The sequence below is a fragment of the Pelophylax lessonae genome (genome assembly GCF_965119305.1).
Source record: "Pelophylax lessonae genome assembly, chromosome: 3".
Taxonomy (NCBI): Eukaryota; Metazoa; Chordata; class Amphibia; order Anura; family Ranidae; genus Pelophylax; species Pelophylax lessonae.
In genome coordinates this window covers 127,121,553-127,148,680 of record NC_138770.1, presented here as the reverse complement: position 1 = coordinate 127,148,680, position 27,128 = coordinate 127,121,553, and the positions used below count along the sequence as shown (strand labels likewise).

The following is a 27,128-nucleotide window of genomic DNA, read 5'->3' as shown; positions in this document are numbered from 1 at the left end:
TTTTAAAGTAAGATGACCAACACTGTTGATCACTTACTGTGTTATCCCCTTCCCTGCCAGTGTCATTATTACAGTAAAAGTGCATATTTTTAGCACTGATTACTGGAGTAATGTTTGGTCCCCCCCAAAAGTGTCAAAAATGTCAGTTAGGAGCCCGATCTGTCCGCCGCAGCTGTAGTCCCGCAAAAAAAAAAAAAAAAACGCAGATCGCCACCATTAGGCCCCTTTCACACATACGGGCCGTTCAGTTCATCAGTTCAGTCACGTCAAAATGTATCAGTTTTCCATCCATTTCTCATCAGTTGTTATCCGTTTTTCATCAGTTGTCATCCGTTTTTCGTCAGTTGTCATCCGTTTTTCGTCAGTTGTCATCTGTTTTTCTTAAGTTATGTGTTTTTCATCCGTTTTTCATCCGATCCGTTTTTTTGACGGATGAAAAATAGGGCATTCATGCGTTCAAAAAAACGGACATTGACGGAAGAGGATGAAAACGGATATTAACTGATGATCATCCGTTGTCATCCGTTTTTACATAGAGATACATTGATGTCCGTTTTTCATCCGTCAACGGATGGATGAAAAACGGACAAACGGACCGTATGTGTGAAAGGGGTCTTACTAGTAAAAAAACAAAACAATAAAAATGACTTAAATCTTTCCTGTAGACACGATAACTTTTGCGCAAACCAATCAAAATACGCTTATATTTTTCTTTACTAAAAATATGCAGCAGAAAACAAATTGGCCTAAAATGTTAATTTTTGATTTTAATATTTTTTTTTTTTTTTTTGGGAATGTTATATAGCAGAATGTGAAAAAAATTTTTTTTTCAGAATTGTCCCTCTTTTATTGTTTATAGCGCAAAAAAATAAAATCCCCAGAGGTTATCAAATACCACCAAAAGAAAGCTCTATTTGTGGGGAAAAAAAGGACGTCAATTTTATTTGGGTACAGAGTCGCACGACAGCGCAATTGTCAGTTAAAATAATGCAGTGCAGAATCGCAAAATATGGCCTAGTAATTAAGGGGGAAATTCTTCCAGTCCAGAAGTGGTTAAGCTTTGACAATAAAAACTGGAAGCCGATTGGCTTCTATGCAGAGCTGCACTAGATTTTGCACTCTTCAGTTTTAGTAAATTAGTCCCACAGAGGTTGATTTACTAAAGGCAAATATATAGTGCATTTGCTCTAGAACTGAGGGGAAGCTCTGCTGATTTCTATCATCCGATCCTATACAAGCAAAAGTGCTGTTTTTTTTTTTTTTTTTTGCATGTGAGTATTCTTTGCAATGTGAATGTTTACCTCATTTAATAAGCTCTGGAGCAAGTACACTCTGGAGTTCATGGGGAGCCATAGTATCTGCTGGTGTTTGTCCTCTGTTTTTATCAGGTCCAGAATCAGCACAATCCTCTACCAGGAAATTCTAGAGCCTTTCATGCGTCCCTCTGCTGACCAGCTTTATGGAGATGCTGATTTCATTTTCCAGCAAGACTTGGCACCTGCCCACACTGCCAAAAGTACCATTACTTGGTTTAATGATCATGGTATCATTATGCTTGATTGGCCACCAAACGCACCTGACCTAAACCCCATAGAGAATCCGTGGGGTATTGTCAAAAACAGGGCTTGACAAATTTTCTTTGAATGTATGAGCCAGTTTTTCAAATCAGCTGCCCAGCGCCCAGAAAAAAAAAAAAAAAAAAAGAAAGCAAGGAACAGAAATAAAAAAAAAAAAAAAAAAGTGTAATGGAAAGAGGAGAAAAACAAGAAAGAGGAACACAAAAAAAAAAGAAAAAGAGGAGAGGGAGGTATAGAAGGAGAGCTAGAGGTGGGTGGGGGAGAGGGAGATAGAGGGTGGGAGGGAGAGTGAAGTTCTAGAGCACTTCATGCTCCTCTCTGCTGACCAGCTTTATGGAGATGCCCGTTTCTTTTACCAGCAGGACTGGGCACCTCTCCACAATGCCAAAAGTACCAATAACTGGTTTAATGATCATGGTATTACTGTGCTTGATTGGCCACCATACTCACCTGACCTAAACCCCATAGAGAATCTGTGGGGTATTGTCAAGAGCAGGGCTCAACATATTTTCTCTGAATCTAGCCAGCTAAAAAAAAGTTAGGAGCCAGTTTTTCAAATCAGCTGCCTGGCGCCCAGAACAAAAAAAAAAAAGCAAGAAAGAAATAAGAGAAATGGAAAGAGGAAGAAAAAATAAAAAGAAAGAGGAAAAAAAAAAAGGGAGGAGAGGGAGGTAAAGAAGGGGAGATAGTGGTGGTGGTGGGGGGGGGGGGTAGAGAAGTAAAGAGTGGAGGGAGATTTGGAGGGAGATATAGTGAAAGTCTCAGGCAGATGTGTATATGTACAGTGAGGTCCCCTCAGTTCTATAGTGTGTACAGAGGAATCCTCCAGAAGTGTGTCACTCTCCCACCTCCACCTTCCTCACATACACCCAGACTGCTTTGCTCCCTCACACGTGTCTATGGGGGGGGGGGGGGCACTCTTACCCGATGTCAGATAGATGTGTGCCGGGTGACTGCAACAAGGAGGCTGACAGTGGCAGAAGTCGAGCAGTGCATCCTATGGATGTGTTGAAAGTGAAGAGGCAGCCGGTTCTGATTGGTCAGCGCCCTCCATGTGACGGTGCTGACCAATTAGTATGCCTCTTGTCCGTACACTGAGAAGTATGGATAGGAGCAGCGGGGATTTCAAACCTCAGGATCAGCAAAGAGGCGTTCTGATGCCTGACAGCAGAAATCCAAAGTGCTCAGACTCTTCTTATCGCCAATGTGGCCTGGGATTTGTCGAGCCCTGGTCAAGAGGAAGATGAGACACACCAGATCCAACAATGCAGATGAGCAATAGCCCTATGACCCTTGACAATGACGGCCTGTGTGCTATCGAATCCGGTCGGGACCGAGGAGTGCAATCACACTGCCATGTTATTTCTGGGACCAGATGAGACGCATTCAGATGTGGAAGCGCCACCCGATATCCCCAGCATTTGTTTGATCCAATGCCTGTTTCCTGCTAAATGTAAGTGTATCTACCTTATTTCAATAAATATTGCCTGTACGTACTTCACTATATTGGCCATTCCTTTACTTTACACTGCTGAGGAACGTGGGGCTGGCTAAGGATTCTGAAGTTATATATTATACTGGCGATTGCAAGGTGGATCCTCCAGGAGGGCTCTAATCTACTCTGGAATATTGGCTTCTGATGAATATCATTCTGCTTACACTGACCCCCTATAACTAAGGGGTCGGTGATTTCTGGTAAGCCTTTTCACACATTGGGTGTCCATGTGGCGTAGGGATTGAAGATCTGGTTGTGTGTGGAAGAATCCTTTTGAGACTGCACTGAAGTCTGTTGGTGCATGGGACTCTATATGCGATTTTTTCACTTATTGCTGTTGCACTTTATATTTATTTTACTGTGCATGGAACTTTATATGTGATTTATTTCACTCATTGTTGTTGCACTTTATATTCACCACTGTTAATGCACTTTATATTTATATTCATATCAATTATTAGTGATTTATATATACTATTACCCCTTAATGGTTCACTATATTAAAACACTACACTTAGTGCACTTTAGATGAGCGCGGCTCTGTACACCTCTATAGGTGTAATTAAACCACCAGGGGTGGACTGACAACTCATGGGGCCCCATGTCCACACTCAAGCCCCACCTACAAATTGCAGCTCAGCCACATAGAGTGGGCATTTAAATATCTACCACAGCATAGCCTGCATGGAAGTTCCTGGCTTCTTTCTGTAGTGTGTACCCTCTCATGGGGCCCCCTACTGACCCTGGGCCCTCGGGCAGTGCCCTAATCCCAAAATGGTCAGTCCACCCTGTAAACCACTCTCGCGTTATCTACGATTCAGCTGCAGCTCCTTTATATGGTTCACGCCTATATGTTGCACTTTATGATTCAATAATTCTGCATAGAACTCACACGGTACACAATTTATTTCATTTTTAGCTTTATTGTCATTTTAATTAAATTTGCCATTTGCGCAGGTACTGTTGGCGATTAACGCCAACATATATATCTATTCTAATTTTATGAGATGCCCCTGTATTTATACACACTGCTCAAAAAAAAAAAAACACTTTTTTTCAATCAGAGTATAGCATCAAGTCAAACTCCTGGGATAATGATCTGGTCAGTTAAGTAGCAGAGGGGGTTGTTAATCCATTTTAGCTGCTTTGGTGTTAATAAAAAGACGTCCTCCAAAACAGGAATGGTTTAAAGGGTGGTGAAGGCCAGTGACATGCGTTTCCCTACTCATCTTTTCTGACTGTTTTTCCATAGTTTTGCATTTGGCTAGGGGTCAGTGTCACTACTGGTAGCATGAGGCGATACCTGGACCCTATAGAGGTTGCACAGGCAGTCCAACTCCTCTAGGATGGCACATCAATACCTGCCGTTGCTAGGTTTACTGTGTATTCTAGCACAGTCTCAAGGGCATGGAGGATATTCCAAGAGACAGGCAGTTACTCTAGGAGAGCTGGACAGGGCCCTAGAATGTCCTCAGCCCATCAGCAGGGCCAGTATCTGCTCTTTTGTGCAAGGAGGAACAGGATAAGCACTGCCAGAGCCCTACAAAATTACCTCCAGCAGGACACTGGTGTGACCGTCTCTAGCCAATCAGAAACAGAATTCATCAAGGTGGCCTGACTTTCTCTAGTGGGCCCTGTGCTCACTGCCGTGCACCGTAAGGCTCGATTAGCATTTGCCATTAAACACCAGAATAGGCAGGTACGCCACTGGTGCCCTGTGCTTTTCACAGAGGAGTGCAGGTTCACCCTGAGCACGTGATAGATATGAAATGGCCTGTAACATTATGCATGGCCGGTTTTTGGTGGTGGGTCAGTGATGGTATGGGGGAGGCATATCCATGGAGGGACGCCCAGACCTCTACAGGCTAGACAATGGCACCCTGACTGCCATTAAGTATCTGGATAAATTGCCTGGACCCATTATAAGACCCTACACTAGTGCAGTGGGTCCTGGGTTCCTCATGGTGCATGACAATGCCCAGCCTCATGTAGCGAGAGTATGCAGGCAGTTCCTGGATGATGAAGGAATTGATACCATTGAATGGCCCCCACACTCACCTGACCCAAATCCAATAGAACACCTCTGAGATATTATGTTTCGGTACCATTTTGAGTTGCTGCAATGAAATTTCAGCAAAATCGACTAGTATGCTTCATCTTTTTTTTCACTTTGATTTTCATGAAGTCTTTAAAATCATCAACCTACAGCGGGCTGAATTCAATTTCCTTCAAACGATGTGGCATCCTTTTGTTCCTAACACATTACCCAGTCCATAGCAGTATAGATAACCAGCATGATATTTTTTCCACATTGAGATTTGATGTGTTTTCAAAGTGTTCCTTTAATTTTTTTTTTTAAACAGTGTGTATATATCTCCATTTAGAAATGTACACCAGGGGACATTGAAAAGTGAGAACCTTGTGGGTGGAACCCCGCTTTAAGCAGTCTTCTTGTAGCCAAAATTAATACGCCATATTATATATCACAAAAGATATAGATTAGATCATGCCTAAACAAAGCTTGCATTTTCTTGTTGAATTTAGTAATCTTGCTATACAAGGTTAGATTTTTACTTATTTTTTATATCAATTATATTATGCTCTATTGTTTATTGCTTGCTGGTTCACAAGCATTGTGCATCCACAAATTAATTTCCTGTTCTTTGCAATTCATTATGTTGCTGTTAGAGTTCAGAGGGTTTCATAAAAGGTGGTCTGGGATAACATTGTTTTTTTGGACTTTAAGGGTTTTAGGACTCAAAACATGAGGACCCTTAACAAGGGTGATGATTTTTAATATTCTTATTCAAAAAAGATGCCTGCTGCTAGAGGGTGGTTGCATTCGTTCTCCATGGCCTCACTGCATGCAAGAACATAGTCACCCTCACTTGTTCACGCACAAGCTGGGTTAGAACAGGGGTGCTAAACCTTATGAAAAATAAGGACCACCACCCAAGTGATCTGTTAACAGGCCACAATGAAATGGTTCAGAATTTTGAATTTCTTAGTAGGAATAGCATAATGAACACTTTTCTGCAGCCTCCTGTGGTTGTCACATATTACTACAAAAATACACTTTATTGAAATGCGTAATACGGCAAAATTTTTTTTTTTTTTTTTTTTTTACTAAATAAAGATATAAAAATGCTGCTAGCAGGTGTAAAGTGCAAGCACCTGGAGTAAACAGCTCCAGTACAGCCAAATGAAGGACCAATAGGACTTGTTCTATTGGGCAAGAGATTGCAGCTTTCTATCTCTTGAGTGAATCACTTTAATCTGACCATAGACAAAGAACAGTTGGATATCACTACACAAAAAACAGCCAATTCAAGGCCGTTGGTGGGTTTCTTCAAGGGACATTTGGACAAGGCTTTCATTTAACATCCATCACCAAGCTTCTAGAAGAAGCTGCCAGTGTTTATAGGTCCCAGTGACTTGTTTACAAGATGTCAACAGCAATGTCACTTGCCTCTACTCTTCTTTTGGGACGAGAAGATCAGTGGGAACCACTGAACAGTGTACACAAGGTGTAATTTATTGAACATGTTCTGAGCCTGCAATGTCTAAAGAGTACAGAACTGTCACATTTATTGGGAATATTCCATTAGCAAGCAAAGCCAGGCAGCTTGCAACCCCCTACAGACATTCCTTTTAATTGTATTTATAAAGGGAGGAGTGAGGGGGAGCACTTCTACCTTGCTGTTAGTGTGAAATACCAAATTGCTAAACTATGTAACATTGTCATTTAAAAAGGAAAGACCATTTTATGAAATGCCAATATTTTGTTTTTCATTGGCAAATTCTCCAATGTCTAGGCATCCCTAGAAAAGAGATTGAAACTACAGGTACAGTCTGATTTCCATCTGGCAACATATCTCAAGGCTATCCATTAGACATAAAAGATATAGCTTGGTGGAACATTCCTTTTTATGAAAGGAATCAATGTACTTTATGCACAGTCATGTGAAAGTGCACACTTTTTGAAACCGAAAACAAATCTTCAAACAGGGCCTACAGATAATAGGTGACATGGTGTGTAGACTTTTCACATGGAAAAAAACATAAGCACACCCCTACATTTACCATCATTTCAAATTAGGTGCCATTGATTAAAACCACTTTAGGGAGTAGTACACAAGTGGAAATAGTCTGGTTTAAACCTAGTCTATTAAGGGTCTGTTTTTTGCTATTAAACTTGTGGTGTCATCATGCCAAAACCAATTGGGGCTCTTCGAAAGAACACTGCAGATGCCTATGATTATTGCCTGGGATTTTGCGTATGCACTTATAGGCAAATACTAGGACTTTGGAAGAAAATGGTGTGGACTGAGGTTTTAGTTATCGGGCCATCATTACAGTGGACTTGTTTGGTGCAAACAGAATACAGGGAAGAAACTCATGCCAACTGTGAAGATGGTGAAAATATGGTTAGGGGGTTACTTTACTAGATGACTGAGATGGAAATGCCCTGAATCAGCAAACTATGAATTCTAAAGCATGCAAAATTGCTTAAGGAAAACATGGTCATCTGTCCGAAAGCAGACGTAAAACTAGAACTTATGCTTAAAACACAACGTGGATTTTCTAGTGTGCTTCAGATTGTTAAAGGATTGGCTCAAAAAGACAAAAATGGAAGATTAAGGACTAGCCTAATCAAAAACTTTGGATCTCTTGAAATGTTGGGAGTTGCCTAAAAGGGGCAGTTGATGCAAGGAAAACTGAACATCCTGGTACTGAAGGAATATGGAGAACAGGCCAAATAAAAATTACAAAGTTGGGAAAAAAATACAAATAAAACCCACATACTAGTGAGCTTGTGCAAAATTCTTACAAAACAGGGGATCTCTGCTAAATCAGGCAATACCAGTTCTAAAGGCCAAGGGTGTACTTTTAACAGAATACATCTGTCTGCGCTCCCCCCCCCCTCCAAAAGTATTTTTGGAGGCTAAGATCCAATGTCTGCCTGTTCATACATGCTGAAAGGGGTCACCAATGTCGAAAGGGTGAACTTTACTTTTTCACATGTCTGTAGCTTTGCAAATGTCTGTAGCTTTGCAAAACGCTTAACAGTTCATATGAGCTTGTTGGGCATGGGCAATAATATGGGCCCCACCCCATACACACCTAACTTTGTGGATATAAAAGCCTCCACGGCTCAAGAAAGTCTTTCCACAAGACTTGAGTGTCTGTTGGAACTTGTGCCCAGGTATTCAATTTTGCAGAAGACCCAACAACTCGCATTCCAGATCATCCCAAAAGGTGTTCAGTGGAGTTGAGATCAGGGCTTGGCCGCATTGAAGCCAGTAGGTCAGCATAATGCAGCGCTCTTAATACAATAAAAGTAGTGTAGATACCCTTTTTAGCTTTGTATCAGAATCTGTAAGCCCTGTACAGCACAGTTCAGTGACAGAAGTAGCAGCAGCTGAAAGCCAAATAGCTGCATTGCAGTGCAAGCAACATGCGGATAGGAAAAGAGGTGTAAGCCCAACTGCATGCCGCTTCCACTTTCACTGTCCAGTCACGGCTGAGGAGGAGAGCTGTAAATTAAAAGGGAAACTGCAGAAGAGAAAGATCAAGCCTCTTGCCCTACCAGACAGGGCTATACTGTGGGATAGAGATGTTAAAATTAATGCACAAGATGTTTTCTGTCTATGCAGTCCTGAGAATTATCTGTGCATTTAGCTTTTTCCTGGAGTTCAGCTTTAACATTAACATTTCAGACACAAACAATGACCAATTAGATTTTCCAAATTTTATTACATTAAACCCTTACAACACATTGCTTAAAGTGGATTGGATGAACAACATTTTGTACACACGGCATAGATTGCTACATTTCTAAAAAAAAAAAAAAATTGAATTGAAAACCAGCATGTGTTGCATAAAGTCATAGCACAGTTGTAAAGGCACAAAGATTGACTTTTTTTTTACTGAAAAATACAATTTACACAGTTTACATAACTGTTTATTGCTGGTTTCTCACCTTCAGTCCCTGAGTCAAAAGCCCTTTAATTAAAACTGCTCCTTGTATTCAGAAGACTGGCTAAGCGCAGCCCTTGTTATGGGGAGACACCTACTGCATACAAGGAGTCCTATCAGGGGTAAGGCGAGAATAAAAACAATCTGTGTCGAAAAATGTTAAAACTTATTTACAGATATAAACATCCAGCAGAGTTAAGGCAGTCTTGTTATATACCAATATATTTAGAACATTTAGGGGAGTTCTCAATGAGACTTCTACAAGTCAATCCAGGATGCCCCCAGACAGTCCCATTAGTTGGTTGCCTTCAAAGGTGTGAAGTTCCAATTTGCTCTTCTAAAAGTCACCAAGTAATGCAGCACTGTCCTACTTTGTAGTGAGGAAGAGGGCACTGCTGGCAGGCAGTTCTGGATCACTGCTCGTTAAAGCCAACATGCAGAGGGGAAAAAAGAAAACCACACATCCCTTACTAAAAACAGCCAACTGTGCCTGAAGTGGCTTACCTTAAGGATCCATTCAAACCTAGAAGTTGTAAAAAACACAATGCATAGCAAAGGTTAGATATGGTTTTAAATGGCACCAATCCCCATCCACGTGATGAGTCCAGTCCTAACATGAGTGTTGGTGCCTAGACAGTAATTTGGAAAGCACTGACGACATTAGATAAACATGACAACCAGGTTTCTATCTGCCCTGGTATGCTACAGGGTACAAATCTTTACATGTTGGCATAATTAGGGTTAGAATCTCTTTAGGTCTCTGCCACTGTCCATGTCTCCAATTGTAACATCAGGTGCAGTCGTGATTGCTCTCGGACCATCAGAGTGTAGTATCTTTCCACAGCCAATCCCCTCTTGTATGCACTTGATATCACTGTGGATACAACATATCACTGTGGCTACCAAAACATGAACTCCTTGCCAAGCAGACACAGGCATGGCATAAAAAGAGAAAAAAAGATGGCAGCCAGTGAAAACCAGTGGGTCTTGCCGGAAAACCCTCATCTCCTGAATTTTTATATATACGCTGCTCCATCACAGCACTGTGCCATCTAAATGCCTGCATGGCCGCTCGAGTGCTCAATAGTAATTGAAACAAACCTAAAATACAATTTGCACCCAAAAAAAAAAAAAAAAAAAAAAAAAAAAGCTGCCCTACAAGATAATTAGAACATGTGACCGTTGCATTTTAAACAGGGAATAGTTGCCTGAGTACAATGGCCTAAGGGAAGGTAGAAGAGAGCGGGTGATCTTTGGTAGGACAATCGCACTACTCAAAAGAAGTTGCCTGTAGCAGTGACTAATTGGTAATGAAGGCATTGCTTCACATGCCTGCTAATAATCCCTACAGTCTTTCCATAACACAACATAGGTAGCTTTTGGCTTCAAATGTGTAACAATGAATTGCTACTCTTATGCCAATAAAATCACTAGCAATGAATTACTAGTTACCTTACAAAGAAAGCCTCTCCTGAATTTTTATAGCACACAGATTGAAATATCAGTAAACTTTCCATTAGGATTACAAGCTAGCAAATCAGGTAAGGGGAGGTTTGTGCCTAAAAGAGGAAAAACAAGTGGGTTGTTCAAGACAACGGACTACCCATAACAAAAAAAAGCTTGGATATACCCAAAAACTCTTCATACCAATTCCAAATTTAAACTTATTTTGCAGACTCAAACCTCTCTCCATGCATACATACCATGTTCATAAAAAGGAAACCATTTCTAGAAGGATAGCAGGACAAGACATATTGGAAAAAAAATAAAATAAAAATGACCCTCTTTAACCTACATTTTTACACTTTCCCTTAACTCGTACCAAATTTACATTAGAAATATACACTTGCATTTAAGAAAACTATACATTAAAAAGGTTGGCACTACACTCATACAGCAATCATAAAGGGCAGGTTACAAAAAAAAAAAAAAAAAATATGGGAAGGAGAAGACATTTTGGCTTGGTAGAGTCTACACAAAACAAATCAATAATCCTGTACAGAGTTTATAGCAAGCAAAATCTGTTAAAAAGTGAAATATGATTTAAAAAAAAAAATAAAAACAAAGAATGCAGACCTGTTGACAGGGTAGTGCAATAGATTTAAAAGTTAAAAAAAAAAAAAAAAACACAACAAGGTGCACATTGGAATGCTGTTAATGCTTGAATTGTCAACTGTTTGTGTGCACAGGCCTGTTTAAAGCTATGAATAAATGTGTGGCAGTTTAAAGCTGAACTATATATATATTTTTTTTACAATACCCTTGGGCACAGCCTGAAGATTGAATATAGGTACATTGAATGGACACTTATTACAGTTCCATATTGTTACTCAAGGTAGGTTGCTGGAAATGTGCACTTTTAACTGAGTTGACTTCTAACAGGTGGGATGGGAGAAACTTGTGCAGCTTATAGTCGATCAGACTCCAACAGTTGCCCATACAGTGCAAGTTTCCAAAACATCTACTGCATCTGGCTGCTACACACATCAATAACTCAGCCACAGTGTTCCATTTCAAAAGCTTGCAATTTAAGTGCTGGAGTCAAAAACTTTAAAAAAAAAAAAAAACAGACTAACCATTTCTTGGGGCGGGGGGGGGGGGGGTGGGCGGATGGGGAATCTGTCTAAATTTTTGGTTGTGGCAGAACGATCAAACATGGATCAAAAGTTCTTGTTAGAATGTTACGCAAGTTTGTACTTTCTTCCAACACAGCTGAAGTCAAAGTTAGTCTTTCACCTTAGTCCAATTTAGTCTTTGACTGCAGGAAAGATCCAAAAAACAAACATAACACGGCCTTTATCTTCTAGAAGAGGACATGGTGTTGTACAAGAGACTTCGTAGACGCTTTTTTCCTTTTAAATTAAGAATGTTTATTGGAGTCTGTACCGAACAAGGGCCACATAGGAAAAGCTGTGGGCGTAGGTCAAGAAAGTAGACAGGCCGTTCGGGCAACTAAAAGTGAAAACGTTTTTAGCAATAGAAGTCTATGCATAGAACTCCCTCTGCTCCCGTGGTTTCTGGTATCCCCCATTTGACTGTTTTGGCTCCTCTAACGAGTAGCTGCCTTCATCTTTCTTCTTCATGCGGTAGAACACGAATGCCACCAAGGACGCAGCAAACACCAATCCTGCCAAACCGCCAGCAATGATACCTGGAATGAAAAGTATTGCATTAGGCTTAGATAATGGGAGTTCAGCCCCTTTCACAGTGGTGTTCAATTAGGCTGGGTTAGCACTGCTCTGACATGGAAGTCTTGATGACTTCCGACCCGACTTTACCCTACAACTTCATGTTCGACTTGTCGGATGACTTCAATAAACTGAATCCGACAATACCAGGCCCTTTAAGTCTGGAATGGATCTTGAGGGGAACCCCACGAAAAAAACCCACCAGCGTGGGCTGCCCCCCCCTCCCCAAAATCCATACCAGACCTTTATCGGAGTATGCAGGTCAGAAAAAAGGGGGGGTGTATTAGACGAGCAAGCAGTCCCCCCCCCCCCCCCCCGCTACCCCTTTCCTGAGCTGCCTGCTCAGATAAAGAACTTGTATTGATTTTTGGGGGCACCCCCACCCCAAAGAACATTGTTCCCATATTGATGGAACATGGGCCTCTTCCAACAACCCTTCACATTTCTAAATATATCTGTCATCACTTGGGTCACAAGTTGAAGATTAACATTTTCACTTTAATATGGACTCTGCCTTTGTGAACTTTCTTCTTTCCTTCCTTTGGTCATATTTTTTTGATGGTACTTGGATTCAGTGTTATTACTTACAGCATGAATCAATACATTATGTACCAACCACTATTCGCTTCAGTGTTATTACTTACAGCATGAATCAGCACATTATGTACCAACCACTATTCGCTGCACTATGTGCAACTGGTTATAGTAACTTCAGTTATATCTATTCTTTGTGTCGTTATTAGGTCATTGATTTTTTTTTTTTTTTTTTGTTTTTAATATAACACAGACCGTCTGTTGTGCTGGCTGCTTTTTTCCTTACAAGGCTACCAGCGCAGTATACCGTATATACTCGAGTATAAGCCGACCCGAGTATAAGCCGAGGCCCCTACTTTTAGCACAAAAAGATGGGAAAAATCATTGACTCGAGTATAAGCCCAGGGTGAGAATGCAGGGTGGCTGGCATGGTGCAGGAGAATGCAGGGTGGCTGGCATGGTGCAGGAGAATGCAGGGTGGCTGGCATGGTGCAGGAGAATGCAGGGTGGCTGGCATGGTGCAGGAGAATGCAGGGTGGCTGGCATGGTGCAGGAGAATGCAGGGTGGCTGGCATGGTGCAGGAGAATGCAGGGTGGCTGGCATGGTGCAGGAGAATGCAGGGTGGCTGGCATGGTGCAGGAGAATGCAGGGTGGCTGGCATGGTGCAGGAGAATGCAGGGTGGCTGGCATGGTGCAGGAGAATGCAGGGTGGCTGGCATGGTGCAGGAGAATGCAGGGTGGCTGGCATGGTGCAGGAGAATGCAGGGTGGCTGGCATGGTGCAGGAGAATGCAGGGTGGCTGGCATGGTGCAGGAGAATGCAGGGTGGCTGGCATGGTGCAGGAGAATGCAGGGTGGCTGGCATGGTGCAGGAGAATGCAGGGTGGCTGGCATGGTGCAGGAGAATGCAGGGTGGCTGGCATGGTGCAGGAGAATGCAGGGTGGCTGGCATGGTGCAGGAGAATGCAGGGTGGCTGGCATGGTGCAGGAGAATGCAGGGTGGCTGGCATGGTGCAGGAGAATGCAGGGTGGCTGGCATGGTGCAGGAGAATGCAGGGTGGCTGGCATGGTGCAGGAGAATGCAGGGTGGCTGGCATGGTGCAGGAGAATGCAGGGTGGCTGGCATGGTGCAGGAGAATGCAGGGTGGCTGGCATGGTGCAGGAGAATGCAGGGTGGCTGGCATGGTGCAGGAGAATGCAGGGTGGCTGGCATGGTGCAGGAGAATGCAGGGTGGCTGGCATGGTGCAGGAGAATGCAGGGTGGCTGGCATGGTGCAGGAGAATGCAGGGTGGCTGGCATGGTGCAGGAGAATGCAGGGTTGTGGGCATACTACAGGAGATGCAGTGCTGTGGGCATGGTACAGGTGGACCATGCCCGCAGCACTGCATCCCTTGTAGTGTGCCCGCAGCTCTGCATAATGGCAGGTAGTGAAGCTGTTTCATTTACCTGTTCCAGAGGCGCCTTAATTTTAAAAATGGCGCCGCCCGGCGCGTCATTGCGCACGCGCCGCCACCGCTCGTATAATTTCGGCTATTGCCGGCCTCTCCCGAGCGGGCGGCGGCGCGTGCGCGGTGACATGTATGCGACGGGCGGCGCCATTTTTAAAGCTTAAACCCGTCGGAGCGCACTTTTTTTTTCCCCTTGACTCGAGTATAAGCCGAGGGGGACGTTTTCAGCACAAATAAATGTGCCGAAAAACTCGGCTTATACTCGAGTATATACGGTAATTATATGATAGAGTGTTATTAACACAAGGATCTGCGAGCTTCTATGGATATAATAAAAGGTATGCCCCTAGCACTAATCACTCCCCTTAAGGTAAGTGTGCAAGTAGTTATAAAATGTGTAAGTGCTGCGCAAATGTGAATCAATAAATTCACAAAATTTAAAAATGAAAATGTAAACAATAAAATGTGTAAATAAAAATAAAGTGCTGTGCAAATGTGAAGTGTTGAATGTAAATCCACCTTGTGCATACAAAGTAAATAATTATCCTTACATCACATGAAAAATGACTTCCAATACATACAATGTATGATCCTAATGATAATATCCAAATACAATCAGTGATTAAATAAATCCTTCAATAAACTAGATCAAAATTGTCCGTGATTGAAGAAATGGTAACTGTGATCATATACTTGAGAAACAGATCTGAAATCACTTGTATAGTTTGGGGCGCTGCAGGCACCCAGTGAATGTAGGTGATATATATATATATATATATATATATATATTTTTTTTTTTTAATAAAATTGGTTTTATACAAAACAATACTTGCACTATGGAATGTTTTTCCCCTTATATGTGAGCCACTAAAGCGCTATACGGACCCGCTGGGAGCCAGTACGGTGAAGAATCCATCCTGCAGGGATCCATAGGGATTTGTTTGAGGCTTTATCTGACCGAGCTTAGCCACAAGGTCACACACCTTAAGGTGAGATACCCACCCATGGGGGGGGGGCCACAAGTGTGGAGGTGGCACATTGAACTAAACTCTTGGAAGTTTACCACAGAATTTATTTTACCACACAAGCACTGGTGATTGGGATTCGTTTCTCAAATATATGATCACAGTTACCATTTCTTCAATCACGGACATTTGATTTGGTATATTGCTATTTATCGAAGGATTTATTTCATCACTGATTGTATTTGGATATCATTAGGATTACATATTGTATTTATTGGAAGTCTTTTTCATGTGAAATAAGGATACTATATTTACTTTGTATGCACAAGGTGGATTTACTTTCAACACTTCACATTTGCACAGCACTTTATTTACACAGTTCCATTTTGAAATTTGTGAATTTATTGGTTCACATTTACGCATCACTTTACTCATAAATTTTAGGATATTGAATAGGCCGAAGTTGGACCAAAGTAGTGCAGGAACCTATATCAATGTCCGACAAGCTTTTGTGGGCCCTAAAGTCAGAGCCTATGTTGCACCAGTGTGAATTGGGCCCTAGTCTATATTTTATCCATCTGTTGATGGATGAAAACCCAGACACCAATTCATTTCTATGGGCAAACAAATCATCAGTTTACATCTGTTCAGGTCTTTTTTTTTTTTTTAATTGAACAAGTCTCAGTTCTGTTCCATTTAAACGGATCTGAATTAGGCAAACCTATGTAAACGGACATACCCCTTTGCATGTTTATTGGTTGTTAGGCGCTGCCAGCATCCTAACAACCAGTGGAGAATTCCTTGCTGACAATTGTAAAAAAAGAAAAAAAAACCCCAAATAAAACTGAACCATACCAGGCCACATGCTGTCAACATTGGGGGGGGGAGGAGATAAGTCATGATTAAGGACCTGGGAAGGCAGACGTAAACCAAAATGATGCAAGATGAATCGGTTCTTACTCTGCATAAAAGCAAGTGAACGGTACACACTCACACCCACGTAAGAAACAGCCTTAATATTTAGTTCTAATGATATAGATATTTTTATACATTTTTTTTAATTTTAGATTGAAAACAAAACCACATCCCAAAGTATAAACATGGCTCTGCATAAACCCAAAACATTGCTCCCCCTATTTACCTGCAAGAAGCTCCTTCCTTTCCATTATTCCATGTGAGGCACCTGCACTGCCATCACCAGGGGCAGGTGCAATCCTGTCACTTTTATCAACCGGAGCCGTAACTTCAAAAAACAAGTCCTAAAGAAGAAAAAAAAAAAAGCCTCTTAACAAGGATTCAGAGAAAGGCATATGAAAATGTAGCCAATTTCTTAATGGAGGTTACAAAAAAAATTTTCTTTTGGAAATAAAAAAAAAAAAAAAAAAAAAAAAGTTTGCATAAGGATATTTACAATGAATTAAACATTTGCTAGCTGAAATCTGGCAAGACTACTACCTTCTACTTGGTTGCAATTTAAAAAAAAAAAAAAAAAAAAAAAAGGGGCGGGCATTGAAGATCTTCCTTACTCTAGCCAGAAAGAAAAAAAAAAAAAGAAGGTTTAAAATATACCTTTAGTAGTTTGAAGAAAGCACTTGACAAAGAAATACTAACATTTCTAACATAGGCAGCATTTGGTATAAAAAGTAAAGAATCTTCAACATAGAATGCTAAACTTACATCTACTTGTTCTATTGAGCCATCTCCTGATTCCTCCTCACTGGAATCTGGGGTATCTTCATCTTGTATTGGACTAACGGTTTGATTATACTGGACAGTTGAGCCAACAGGTTCCTCATCTTCAGATAGTACTGGAACTGCAGTTGTTACTTCTGCAGGTGGCACATTGATCCTTCTGCCCTTTGGCTCTTGGGTATGAACTGTATACTGCTCAGAGGCAGTAGACTGGGTGGGCCCTGGTGTAGTTGTATGGTGATGGTGGTGCTTGTGATGGTGGTGGCCATGGTGTTTATCTTCACTAACTGGTGTTGTGTTGGCTTCTCCTTGCTGGTTTTGATCTTCTTCAGGCTCAAGATGGTCAGCTTTTTTTGTTGTACTCTCAATAAGAACATTAGACTCATCCAATAAGGTTGCAGTGGTGGTCATGGTGGTGGTGTGGTGATGATGGGGATGGTGATGATGATGTTTACGAGTATGTTCTTCATCTGTCACAGTAGTTTTTTCCACAAAGCCTGGAATTTCACCAATATCTACTAGACCCGTAGTAGTCTCCTCATTTTCTGCATATGCAGTACTAGTTAAGCCTGAGGTGGTTTCTGCATGGTCAACGTGTTGAACTGAATCTTCAGCTGTTGGTGTCCCTTCCTGAACTAAATCAACCATGTCACCCCCATCTGGTGTACTTGTGGTAGTTTCCTCGGGGGGAACAAAAGGCTTTTCAACTTCAGTAGGACTAGCAGTGGTGTCAACTACTACATCCTCAGCAGGAATAGATGTACCTGGTGTGGTTGTATGATGATGATGATGATGATGATGATGGTGGTGGTGGTGTTTTTTTATATCATCAACAGATTCATCATCAACAGATTCTACAGTAGATGTCTGATGGGTTGTAGGTTCAAGAGTTGTACCTTCATCAGCAAATGGTTCTTTCGCATTAGGGTGAAAAACAAAAATATCGAGATCATGTGATTTAGTAGTTGTGTGTTGAGTAGCATTTTCCACTTCAATAGCAATATCTGGCGTCTGGGCTGTGGATATCTGTGTAACCGTAGGGGCCAGAGGAGAGACTTGTGTCGAGGAGACATCCTCTACCAAGACACCTAGAAAAAGAGGAAACTGATGAATAAAAGTGGTGTTGACCCAATAAATGCAAAACAGAAAAATCAGCATCTTGTTCTACTGCAAATACACCTAGCACAGCCCCCAAAATATGCATATCTGAAACAGCTTCACTACCACAGAACCTGCACTGGCAAAAAAAAAAAAAAAAAAAAAAAAAAAAAAAAAAACTTTTCATCCTACCAAAACCAGAACTCAGGCCTGTGAAGGAAAAAAAAAAAAAAAACTTGGCTCTGTCAAATTTACATTTATTTCATTCACATTTAAGTTTGTGTTGGCCACCTCCTACATTAATGTGTCTGACTTTTTTTATGCATCTTGTGGTAGGAAACATCAAAAGTGGCAACAATTTGTTAAAGGGGCTGGAATGTCAATGATCTCCAGCAAGCCCTGCCATGTGTCCACAGTTTAAATAGTGTTCTGTAGCAATTTTAATGAACATTAGCAGCACTATGGGGATGTCATGGGCTCCATTTAAGGGCCTTTTGTAGGACGTTGGCTCTTTATAATTTACAACCAAGTAGTGCAGTGTGCCATATAGTCAAAGCTATGGTATTCCCCAGTAGTAACTTATAGCTGTGAAAGTTGGACCATAAAGGAAGGCTAAACTCTTAATGGATGCTTTTGAACTATGGTGGTGGAGAAGACTCTTGAAAGTCCCTTAGAAAGCAAGATCAAACTAGTCAATACTAAAAATGGAAATCCACTGGAAGGACAGATAATGAAGCTGAAACTCAAATACTTTGGCCACCTAATGCCAAGAGCGGAATCATTTGGAAAATACCCTGATGCTGGGAACATGGAAGGAAAAAGAAGGACAACAGAAAACGAGATGGATACATGCATCTAAATAATGAACATGAAGTAAGAAAGCTCCGGGAGGCAGGGGAGGACAGAAATGCCTAGCACGCTATGCTTCATGGGGTCACGAAGAGTGGGACACAACTAAACAAAGTGCAGTGTATTTAGAAGCTTCCAATTGTGCTGCTTTACAGTACCATGTTTCACCAAGGTGGATTTGCACTTTAAATTCTCCTGCAAAGCAGTGAAAAGAACCGAAGGGAGTAGGCATGGTTATCTGTCACAGAGTAAAGCTTTTGTAATAACTGAACTTACTCTCCATTCCTGAGCCTGAAAAATCCTCCTCATCATCTCCAGAGCCATCAAGGTCTTCAGGAGGAGCAGATTTCACAATATTCTGAAAAACAAAAATTAAGCACTAATTATTAATAAGCAATCATTTAGCCTCAGTACTAATCCACCTTGCACACTAGAACTTTCTAAACTTAGAAAGAGCGTCTGAATGAGGCCTGTACATGGCTTTTACTTCTACTCAAAAAAAATTCTACCATCTTTGGCAACCTCTTGAAAATGCTGGCTACGCGACTGTAAACTCTAGCTTTAGTAGTCAATGACCTAGAACAAGCACATAGGCCTTCCATGCTGGTATTCAAAGCTCAGAGCTATACAGCCAATCCTCTGCATCCCCTTGTCTCCCCACCTGTACATTACAGACTGACATCTGCCAGTTTCCCGCACTGTACAGTACCCTGAACTGCAACAATCAATTAAAAGACAGATCTACTAACAAAGCTCTTTTGTAGTAGTGAACACCTAAAAAGATTTGCAAACCTGATTAGAGGTCAGAACCGTTTGCCTCCTTCATAGTTCGATGAAACCTTAACTGGATTATAAAACTGTAGGTGACGCTTTAAATAAAATTCTACAGGTGACCAGTTTGGAGTTAAGAGGTCTAGTGCTGGAATTATTGCTCTCGCTCAGACGTTCTGGGCAATACATTACATGTGTGGTGCAAACTACGTTTACATATGTGGACATGACCTACGTATGCATTTAACACAGGGCGCAAAAAAAAAGCGATCGCCTTAATTGCTAAGCGCAAGGAATGTACACATCCCTTTACATACACAAAATTTATGTAAACACAGCATGACCGATCCTCTTTACGGAGAGATCTGGGATCTAAAAAGGCACGAGAACCAGCAGGGACGTTGGCATTGCTTCGTTCCTTCAAGAGAATAGAGGTGAGCGGTGGCCATCTTGCCATTACTCCTCGAGGAAAAAAATAAAAATGCAGATGCCGGATGGTTCCCGGGCTCAGCGATCAGTAAATTTAGCCCGGGAATCAGCGAGGGGGGGGGGGGGGGGCCACCTTTCACCGCTTCTAAAATTGAATTTGCTGCGGAGATAACTTATTGGAAAGCCGGCCACCTGAGGGGAAAAAAACTGGGTTATGGCATCTAGCTGCAGCAATAACCCCGGTATTTAACATCAAAGTCATGATATAATTTTTTTTTTTTTTGGGGGGGGGGGGGGGGATTAAAACACCTGTTTTCTGCAACTGCTTAAGAAGCCCAAACTAGCATTCAACTTTAATTTGTTAGTAAAGTTCATCTAAATCAGCTAGTACATCCAACACTACCTTCCCCCAGATAGAAAATGCTGCTGTCCTAAGGGGTCCCCACTGCCCCTCCTACCAGAGTGGACACCCCCCCCCCCTTAGTACAGGGGGTGTTACTGGTTGGAAGAACAAGTAAAGGATTTGTAAGATCCAATATATGACATTTTTGTTCTTGGGTTTAACACAGCTTTAAGGTTTTATATTACGGTGTGTGCTTACCAGGACGAGTCACTATTTGTCAGAAAGTAGTGAGGAACCCCAAGTTTTGTGGTGGTCAAAAGAGAGGAAATGTTCTAACACCTGTCTTAGTCAGAAAATGTCTCTAGAATAAGATTTCCTTGTTCAGTTTTCACTGAGAAGAAATCTCTCCAATACACGTGAAAGGAATAGAGGGGGGACCCCCAAAACATGCCAGGTGTTTTACTCACGATACCAAGCTCTGCCAAAAAAAAAAAATTTGGCTGTAGATGTACAGTAGAAAGTAGAAGTTCAGCTATAGCCCAACTCTAAAGCTGCTGGCAGCCACATTCTAAAATGAATCTAGCCTAACTAGAAAGCGCTATACTTACCTTTTCTGCAGCTTCTCAGGTCCCACAGCTTCACTGTGCAGGAGAGGCAGCCGACCACGCAAGCCCCATAGTACAGTAAGTCTATTGGTTACGTTCCTTCCAGCACACAGCATCCTCCGCTGGAGACCAAACCAGAGCGGGTGCAGAACAGGTAAGTATAGCGATTTATTCTTTACAGAGATAGATTCGTTTAGATTAGAATGTGGCTGCGAGTAGATTTAGAGTTAGTTCGGTTTTGGGTGAACTACTTTAATACATGAAAACCCAATAGTACTTTTTAGATTTTCCATTCAGAGACCCAAAGCATGAAACAGCTGAGCCCTTGAGATACAAAGAAGAATTAAGGTGTGGGAGGGTGGACTGAAATTACAGTTGGGAGGATTGCTGTCTGACTAGACATTAACAGCCAGGGAATGACTGGGATGAGGATTTGTGCACATTAAGGCTCAGAATGACTTAAAGGCCCGGCTCAAGGTTCCTGAGTGACCATTTAAAGGGATTAGAGATTAGGGGAAAGAGGGCCACAGCCTACTAAGAAGCCAGACTATCGTATACAGGGCAGATGTGATTACATGGAAAGTCTGTGCGCTCTTGAACTGAAATTAAAGTGGTTCTAAAAAGGCAGAAGATAATAGAATTATATATATATATATATATATATATATATATATATATATATATATATATATATATATATATATATATATATATATATATATATATATATTTGCATTAAGTCAAAAAACCAGCAGCAGTGTGCAGCAGCCCCCCCCCCCCCCCCCCAATCCTTACCCGAGTCCAATCTCAATCCAGCGATGTTGCACGAGAGAGACTCCACTGACTCTCCCTCCCGATTGGCGGACACAGCATTTAGTGCCATTGGCTGCCGCTGCTATCAAAGTCAGTGTACCAATGGGGAGAGAAGGGGCTAAGCCATGGCTCTGTATCCAAATGACAGAGCAGCAGCTCGGCTGCCCCCGTAGCAAGGTGCTTGCTATGGAGGCACTAGGCAGGAGAAATGGGCCAAGAGAATCAGCCCGAAAAGAGGATATAGGCTGCTCTGTGCAAAGCCACTGCACACAGCAGGCAAGTATAACAGGTTCGTTTTAAACATAACGTCAGCACCTCCCAGTCCTTTAAAATGTTTAGGATGCCAGGAGGTAGGGCTAAAGATCCTGTGACCGCCATGATTGGCTTTCAGTTAGGTGCCAGTATGGACTTCAGCTTGCACAAATAGGCAGCCTCTCGGCACAAAGGCCCAGGCCCCGAGAGGCCGCATATGGCACTTTTCCACTGCAAGTACCGGCTCGGTTCCACTCGGCACTGCTTGGCCCAGCTTGCTTTGCCACTGCGTGGTACGAGTCAGCACCTTTCAATGCTGTATAGACGCTACACGGCTTGGTTTGCTTTTTTCACTGTTGTAGTACTTAGTACTAAGTGGGTGGGATTACAACAATTCTCTGACCAATCAGTATCTAGTAGTGACAAACAAACAATGCTGCATGCAAAGGATTGTGGGATATGGTATCGGTACGGCCTGCTTGGAACCCCAACCGAGGTGGTACTGTTTAAGTGAGCCGTACCATGTAGTGGAAAAGCGCAGCTGTACCGAACTGTGCTAATCCGTAACATGCAGTGGAAAAGCGCCAAACTGAGCAAAACCGATCCGTACAATGCAGTGGAAGAGCGCCTATATTTGCATATAACCAAGTGGTTAAACAAAGAAAAAACACAAGACTTTAGTATCACTTTAAATAGATTTTTCAGCTTTGCCCCAGACATTACCAATTACAACTTTTACAAAATTGCCAGTAAATGCATTTCCACAGGGTCTGACTATTGCGCAGTCCTGTCAGCCCAACATATTTCATGCATTTGGTGCTGGAGTGGCACACATTTAGGCAGTCAATATGGGGGGCTCCCCAGGGTAATGACCTTATAATTGTTCACTGAGCAGTCTGGGGATTGTGAAAACACATGAGCTCCAGACTCGATTGCAATGACAAGTGGCTACAGAGAATGTTGGCAGGTAGATAGTTGCCATACGAATCCATTTTGTCTGGTTGGAGTTGGGCTTTACACAGATGCGCGACACCGTACCCATCCAGCAGGAGCTCAGTACGCAGAAGGACTTTTCATGACCCTGTTTGGTCAACAACTGTGTGCCAAACTACTGGAGAATGTGAGACGTGAGCACTCCACACTGAACAATGAGAGCTTTTGAAAAGGAAAAAAAAAATCTATTTTTTTCCCTCTAATTCACACTCCTTAGACAACAAGTGTGTGCCTGCACTGCTGATCCCCCGCCAGATCATACAACGATCGGTTTACACTAGCTGCACCAGCCTGTGGTGGCAATGGGCTCCCTCCCACACACTGACCAGCAACAACAAGTACAGCTTTGCAGAGGAAATGTTTGGAGACAGAATTTACAAACTAAATAAATCTAAACATCTTATATCAAACATTTGGTATACTGGTGCTAGTTTTTTTCTAATCTATTAATATACAGTAGAACCAATGTAGACATAACACAAGACATCCCAATGTCAGCTTTATACCTAGTAAAAGAATTAGCATGCAGTAATAAAAAAAAAAAAAAAAAACGGGGGCACCAATTAAAAGATGCATGTCGGACGTTAATTTTCCATGCATTGCCATTGACTAATGTAATTATTAAAATGCATGCACAATTATTTCAAATGCAATACACTGATGTGATGAGCTTCATGGATTATAATGTTAACCTTTTCATGTGCATTTTAGCAGACTTGAAAATACAAAAAAAGGTTAAGGGGCCCTTCAGACACCCATGCAGCAGCAACAAAGGTGTGAAGGGGCCCTTCAGACACACATGCAGCAGCAACAACAAAGGTGTGAAGGGGCCCTTCAGACACACATGCAGCAACAGCAACAAAGGTGTGAAGGGGCCCTTCAGACACATGCAGCAGCAGATATTAATACAATGACAAGAAATGAACAGTCTAAACTTGCAAAATCATGAGAATGGCAAGAAAAAACAAATCCGTCAAAATAAAAATGGCCAATAAGTTTTAATCAATTTCTCTGGAACGATCTCTTCTGTAAGTGTTAATTTTAAGGTGCCAAGCTAAAACCGATGAGTATCCTCTTAAAAGAAAAAAACGACCGCGGTAGCCCCAGGTGCGCACAAGCAGTTTTGCTCAGTTGGCACACAGTCCACCTTAATTACAGCCTTCAGAAAGCAGAACAGAGAGCATCCTGTACTATTCCAATCAGAATGCGCACAAGGACATGAAGAGGAAAGGCCACTATAGCGAGCACATTCATCACCAGTGTTTAACAATAAGCCACTATTGGGTTTTGGTTAGAAAAATAAAATATCCTTCTAATGATATCAGGCTCCAGTAAGGCTCGGTTTACATATATGTGATGTGGGAACCTGCATCGCATTCAAAGAGCAGGCAGTTCACGATGCCATACGCGAACTGCTGGGGGTGTCAATACAAAGTTAACGACACCCCACCAGATCAGTTCGCATATTGCAGTGCGAACTGAGTTTGGACATGAATTGGATCGCATTGGTGTTAACCACCATGCGATCAGATTCTGCTGCGGACCCAATAAAAAGGGTCGTGTGTTCTGTCCGAATCAGATACAAATTCAAACTATACAATCTGTAATCACATGCAATGTCGGTCATCGCTGTATTATGTGAACTGGGGGTAATTGGCTTAGGATCACCATTAGGGCTCATGTAAATGGAAGCAGTCTTCCTGCATTTGATATGTTCGGACGCACAAATAAATCCAATACAAATACAGGTCAGTAAAATCCCATTGACTTATAGAGGAGTACACATGGCACTTCAGAGGCTGAGCTTGATCTGTGTTCTATTTGTTTTGTACCAATCTGAAGATCCTATTGAAAAAGAGTCTTCACAAAAAGGCCACATGTACACTGGGGGCATTTGGTCAATTCCTCTGGATGCCTTTTTTCCTGGCAGCAGAAGAGCGGTTTAAATTTATTCTGGCCACTGGAATGAATGTTCAAGGGCTAAAAACGCACCTAACTCCGGCACATTCACATGCATTTAAGCGTGTCAAACACTTGTCTGCTTAAAAATGCACCTCTCCTGAACGCGCAAGTGATTTTTTTTCAGCCTCTAAACCAGGGCTCCACAAATCCTGGGTGCCATGGAGACTGGGCTTTTGTCAGCGACTGGTGCCTCAGCTGCCGTTGCAGGGCAGGCTGCGTCTTGGCCAGCAAGGTGGAGGCTGCCCAGGCCTTGTAGACCCTCCGGACAAAACAGAGCACTGCTTGGTCCCAACATCATTATGGAAAACCCAATAAGTAGCCGCAGCAAGGATGAAGACCACCTGGGAATAAAGCAGTGCAGCAACCACTAACATGGCCAACAGAGTGCAGTCCAGCTGGGGATCCCCGGAGGCCCGTCATCCCTACTGCTGCTGCCCTCCCCCGGAGTATTACTGGGGCAACCCTGGCTGAGGCACAGCTCAGGGACATGGGGAGTCTGGTTCCCCACTGGCTGGAGAGGCTGGGCCGGGGAGAGGACCCTGAACCAGGAGCAGTTTATAGAGATGCACGATAAAAAAATTCCGCAATGGCACCCCAAAACAAGGAGAGATTTTGGTAAATTCACCAAAACAATCACAGGATGCCTGTTGCCTAAAAAAAGTAGTACAAGAACCTCAGGGCAATACCAGAGAAGGGGTTTGTCGATAAAAATAACTTTTTTCCTTAAAAAAAAAAAAAAAAAAAAAAAAAACACTTTTTTGTTTCAACACAAGTAGAGAACAATTTACTAAAATCTATTCTGACCATTTTAGAGAATTGGGTTTTAAAATCTGAAACGCTTTACCCAAGAACCATCTCAAGGTATTAGAAAAACACAGTCACTCTGTGGGGCAATCATAAAGCACTATAGTTTTACACCTATATAAAGTATTAGCTAAATCACACCTTTGCATGTTGGTACGTCATGTATCTGGCACCCCAGTGCACTTCGGCAAGGTTCAGTACAGCCATCCCAATAACACCTTGCATTCTCTTATGGGAGGTGGAGGGGGTCACTTCCCCGCAATGCGCAGGAAGAGAAGTGTATATCCAGCTTTAGGGAGATCGCAATGTTCATCAGCCAAACACCTTGTATTCTGGGAAAGAATACAAGACATTCTGAATGGAGGAAGTGAGAATTGAATGACCCACTACCCACGTATGACCAGCAGACATCACACCAGACAAACTTGCAGGTTAACGCTGGTAACGGTAGGTAGCATAATACATCTGCAGTTAAGCATTCACAGCAACCCTCTAGAGTGGTATTTTAGGAATTTCGATGTAAAGCCTAGTACACATTCGTTATTTTGTTCAAAAAATATTTTTCCCTAGCGTTCCACTTTAAAAGCAAAATGGGTGCATGGCAAGTTACAATTACTGAAACAGTGAGGAAAGAATGTATGGGAATTTAGTTTAGAGATATAAAAATGAATTATACATGACAACCCTGAGGCGCACAAGTAGGTCTGCGTAAGAGAGCTCTCTGGTCAAGACAGTGAGTTCACAAAAACAGGAGTTCCAGTAACTACAGACACCGACTAGGAGGTAACCACACAATAGGCCATTTTGGTTCCCCCATCTTTGTAAAATCCGGTACCAGAAGTAGGGCAATGAAACATTTTGCCAACACAGACTCTGACATTTTACCCCAATATTAACATTTTACATAAAAAAGGTCATGGAGATTAGTCACCAGCTCACACATGCACGCGTTTCTACAGTACCCAGATACAACAGGACAATCTGAACATTCAACTAGGCAAGATGGAAACTTAAAATGTATCTATAGCCATTATTTTCTAAGCTACGAGATGGAATGGGAAGTGTAAGAAGCCCTGTCTGACTCTAATGCTAAAACTGGGCTTAGAGAGATTTCCCCTTCACATCCTGTTCTGGGGATAGTGTTTTACTGAACAGGAAGGAAGGGAAACCGATCAAAAAGGCCGATAGAGGATCTAGTAATCAAAAAAGAAAAATAAATACTTTTACTTCCATGTCTGTTGCCCTTACTTCCTGTTGGGGAAAAGGTAGTCTCCTGGACAAAGTGTAAGGGGAAATCTCTAACAGGCAGCAGTAAAACACCTCAGAAAAT

General features: G+C 42.1%; 1 protein-coding gene across 1 annotated transcript in view; it reads right to left on the bottom strand.

Annotated features, from left to right (window-relative positions):
• Nucleotides 1-12,026: 12,026 nt before the first annotated feature.
• SDC1 (syndecan 1) overlaps nucleotides 12,027-27,128 on the bottom strand; it is a 56,790-nt gene continuing 41,688 nt past the window's right edge. The window contains exons 2-5 of the mRNA XM_082248873.1: nucleotides 19,103-19,184; nucleotides 16,865-17,967; nucleotides 16,329-16,446; nucleotides 12,027-12,202 (exon numbers count right to left, since the gene is read on the bottom strand). Of these exons, the coding sequence (XP_082104999.1) occupies nucleotides 12,036-12,202; nucleotides 16,329-16,446; nucleotides 16,865-17,967; nucleotides 19,103-19,184 (1,470 nt within the window). The 3' untranslated portion in view covers nucleotides 12,027-12,035. The remainder of the gene's footprint in view (nucleotides 12,203-16,328; nucleotides 16,447-16,864; nucleotides 17,968-19,102; nucleotides 19,185-27,128) is intronic.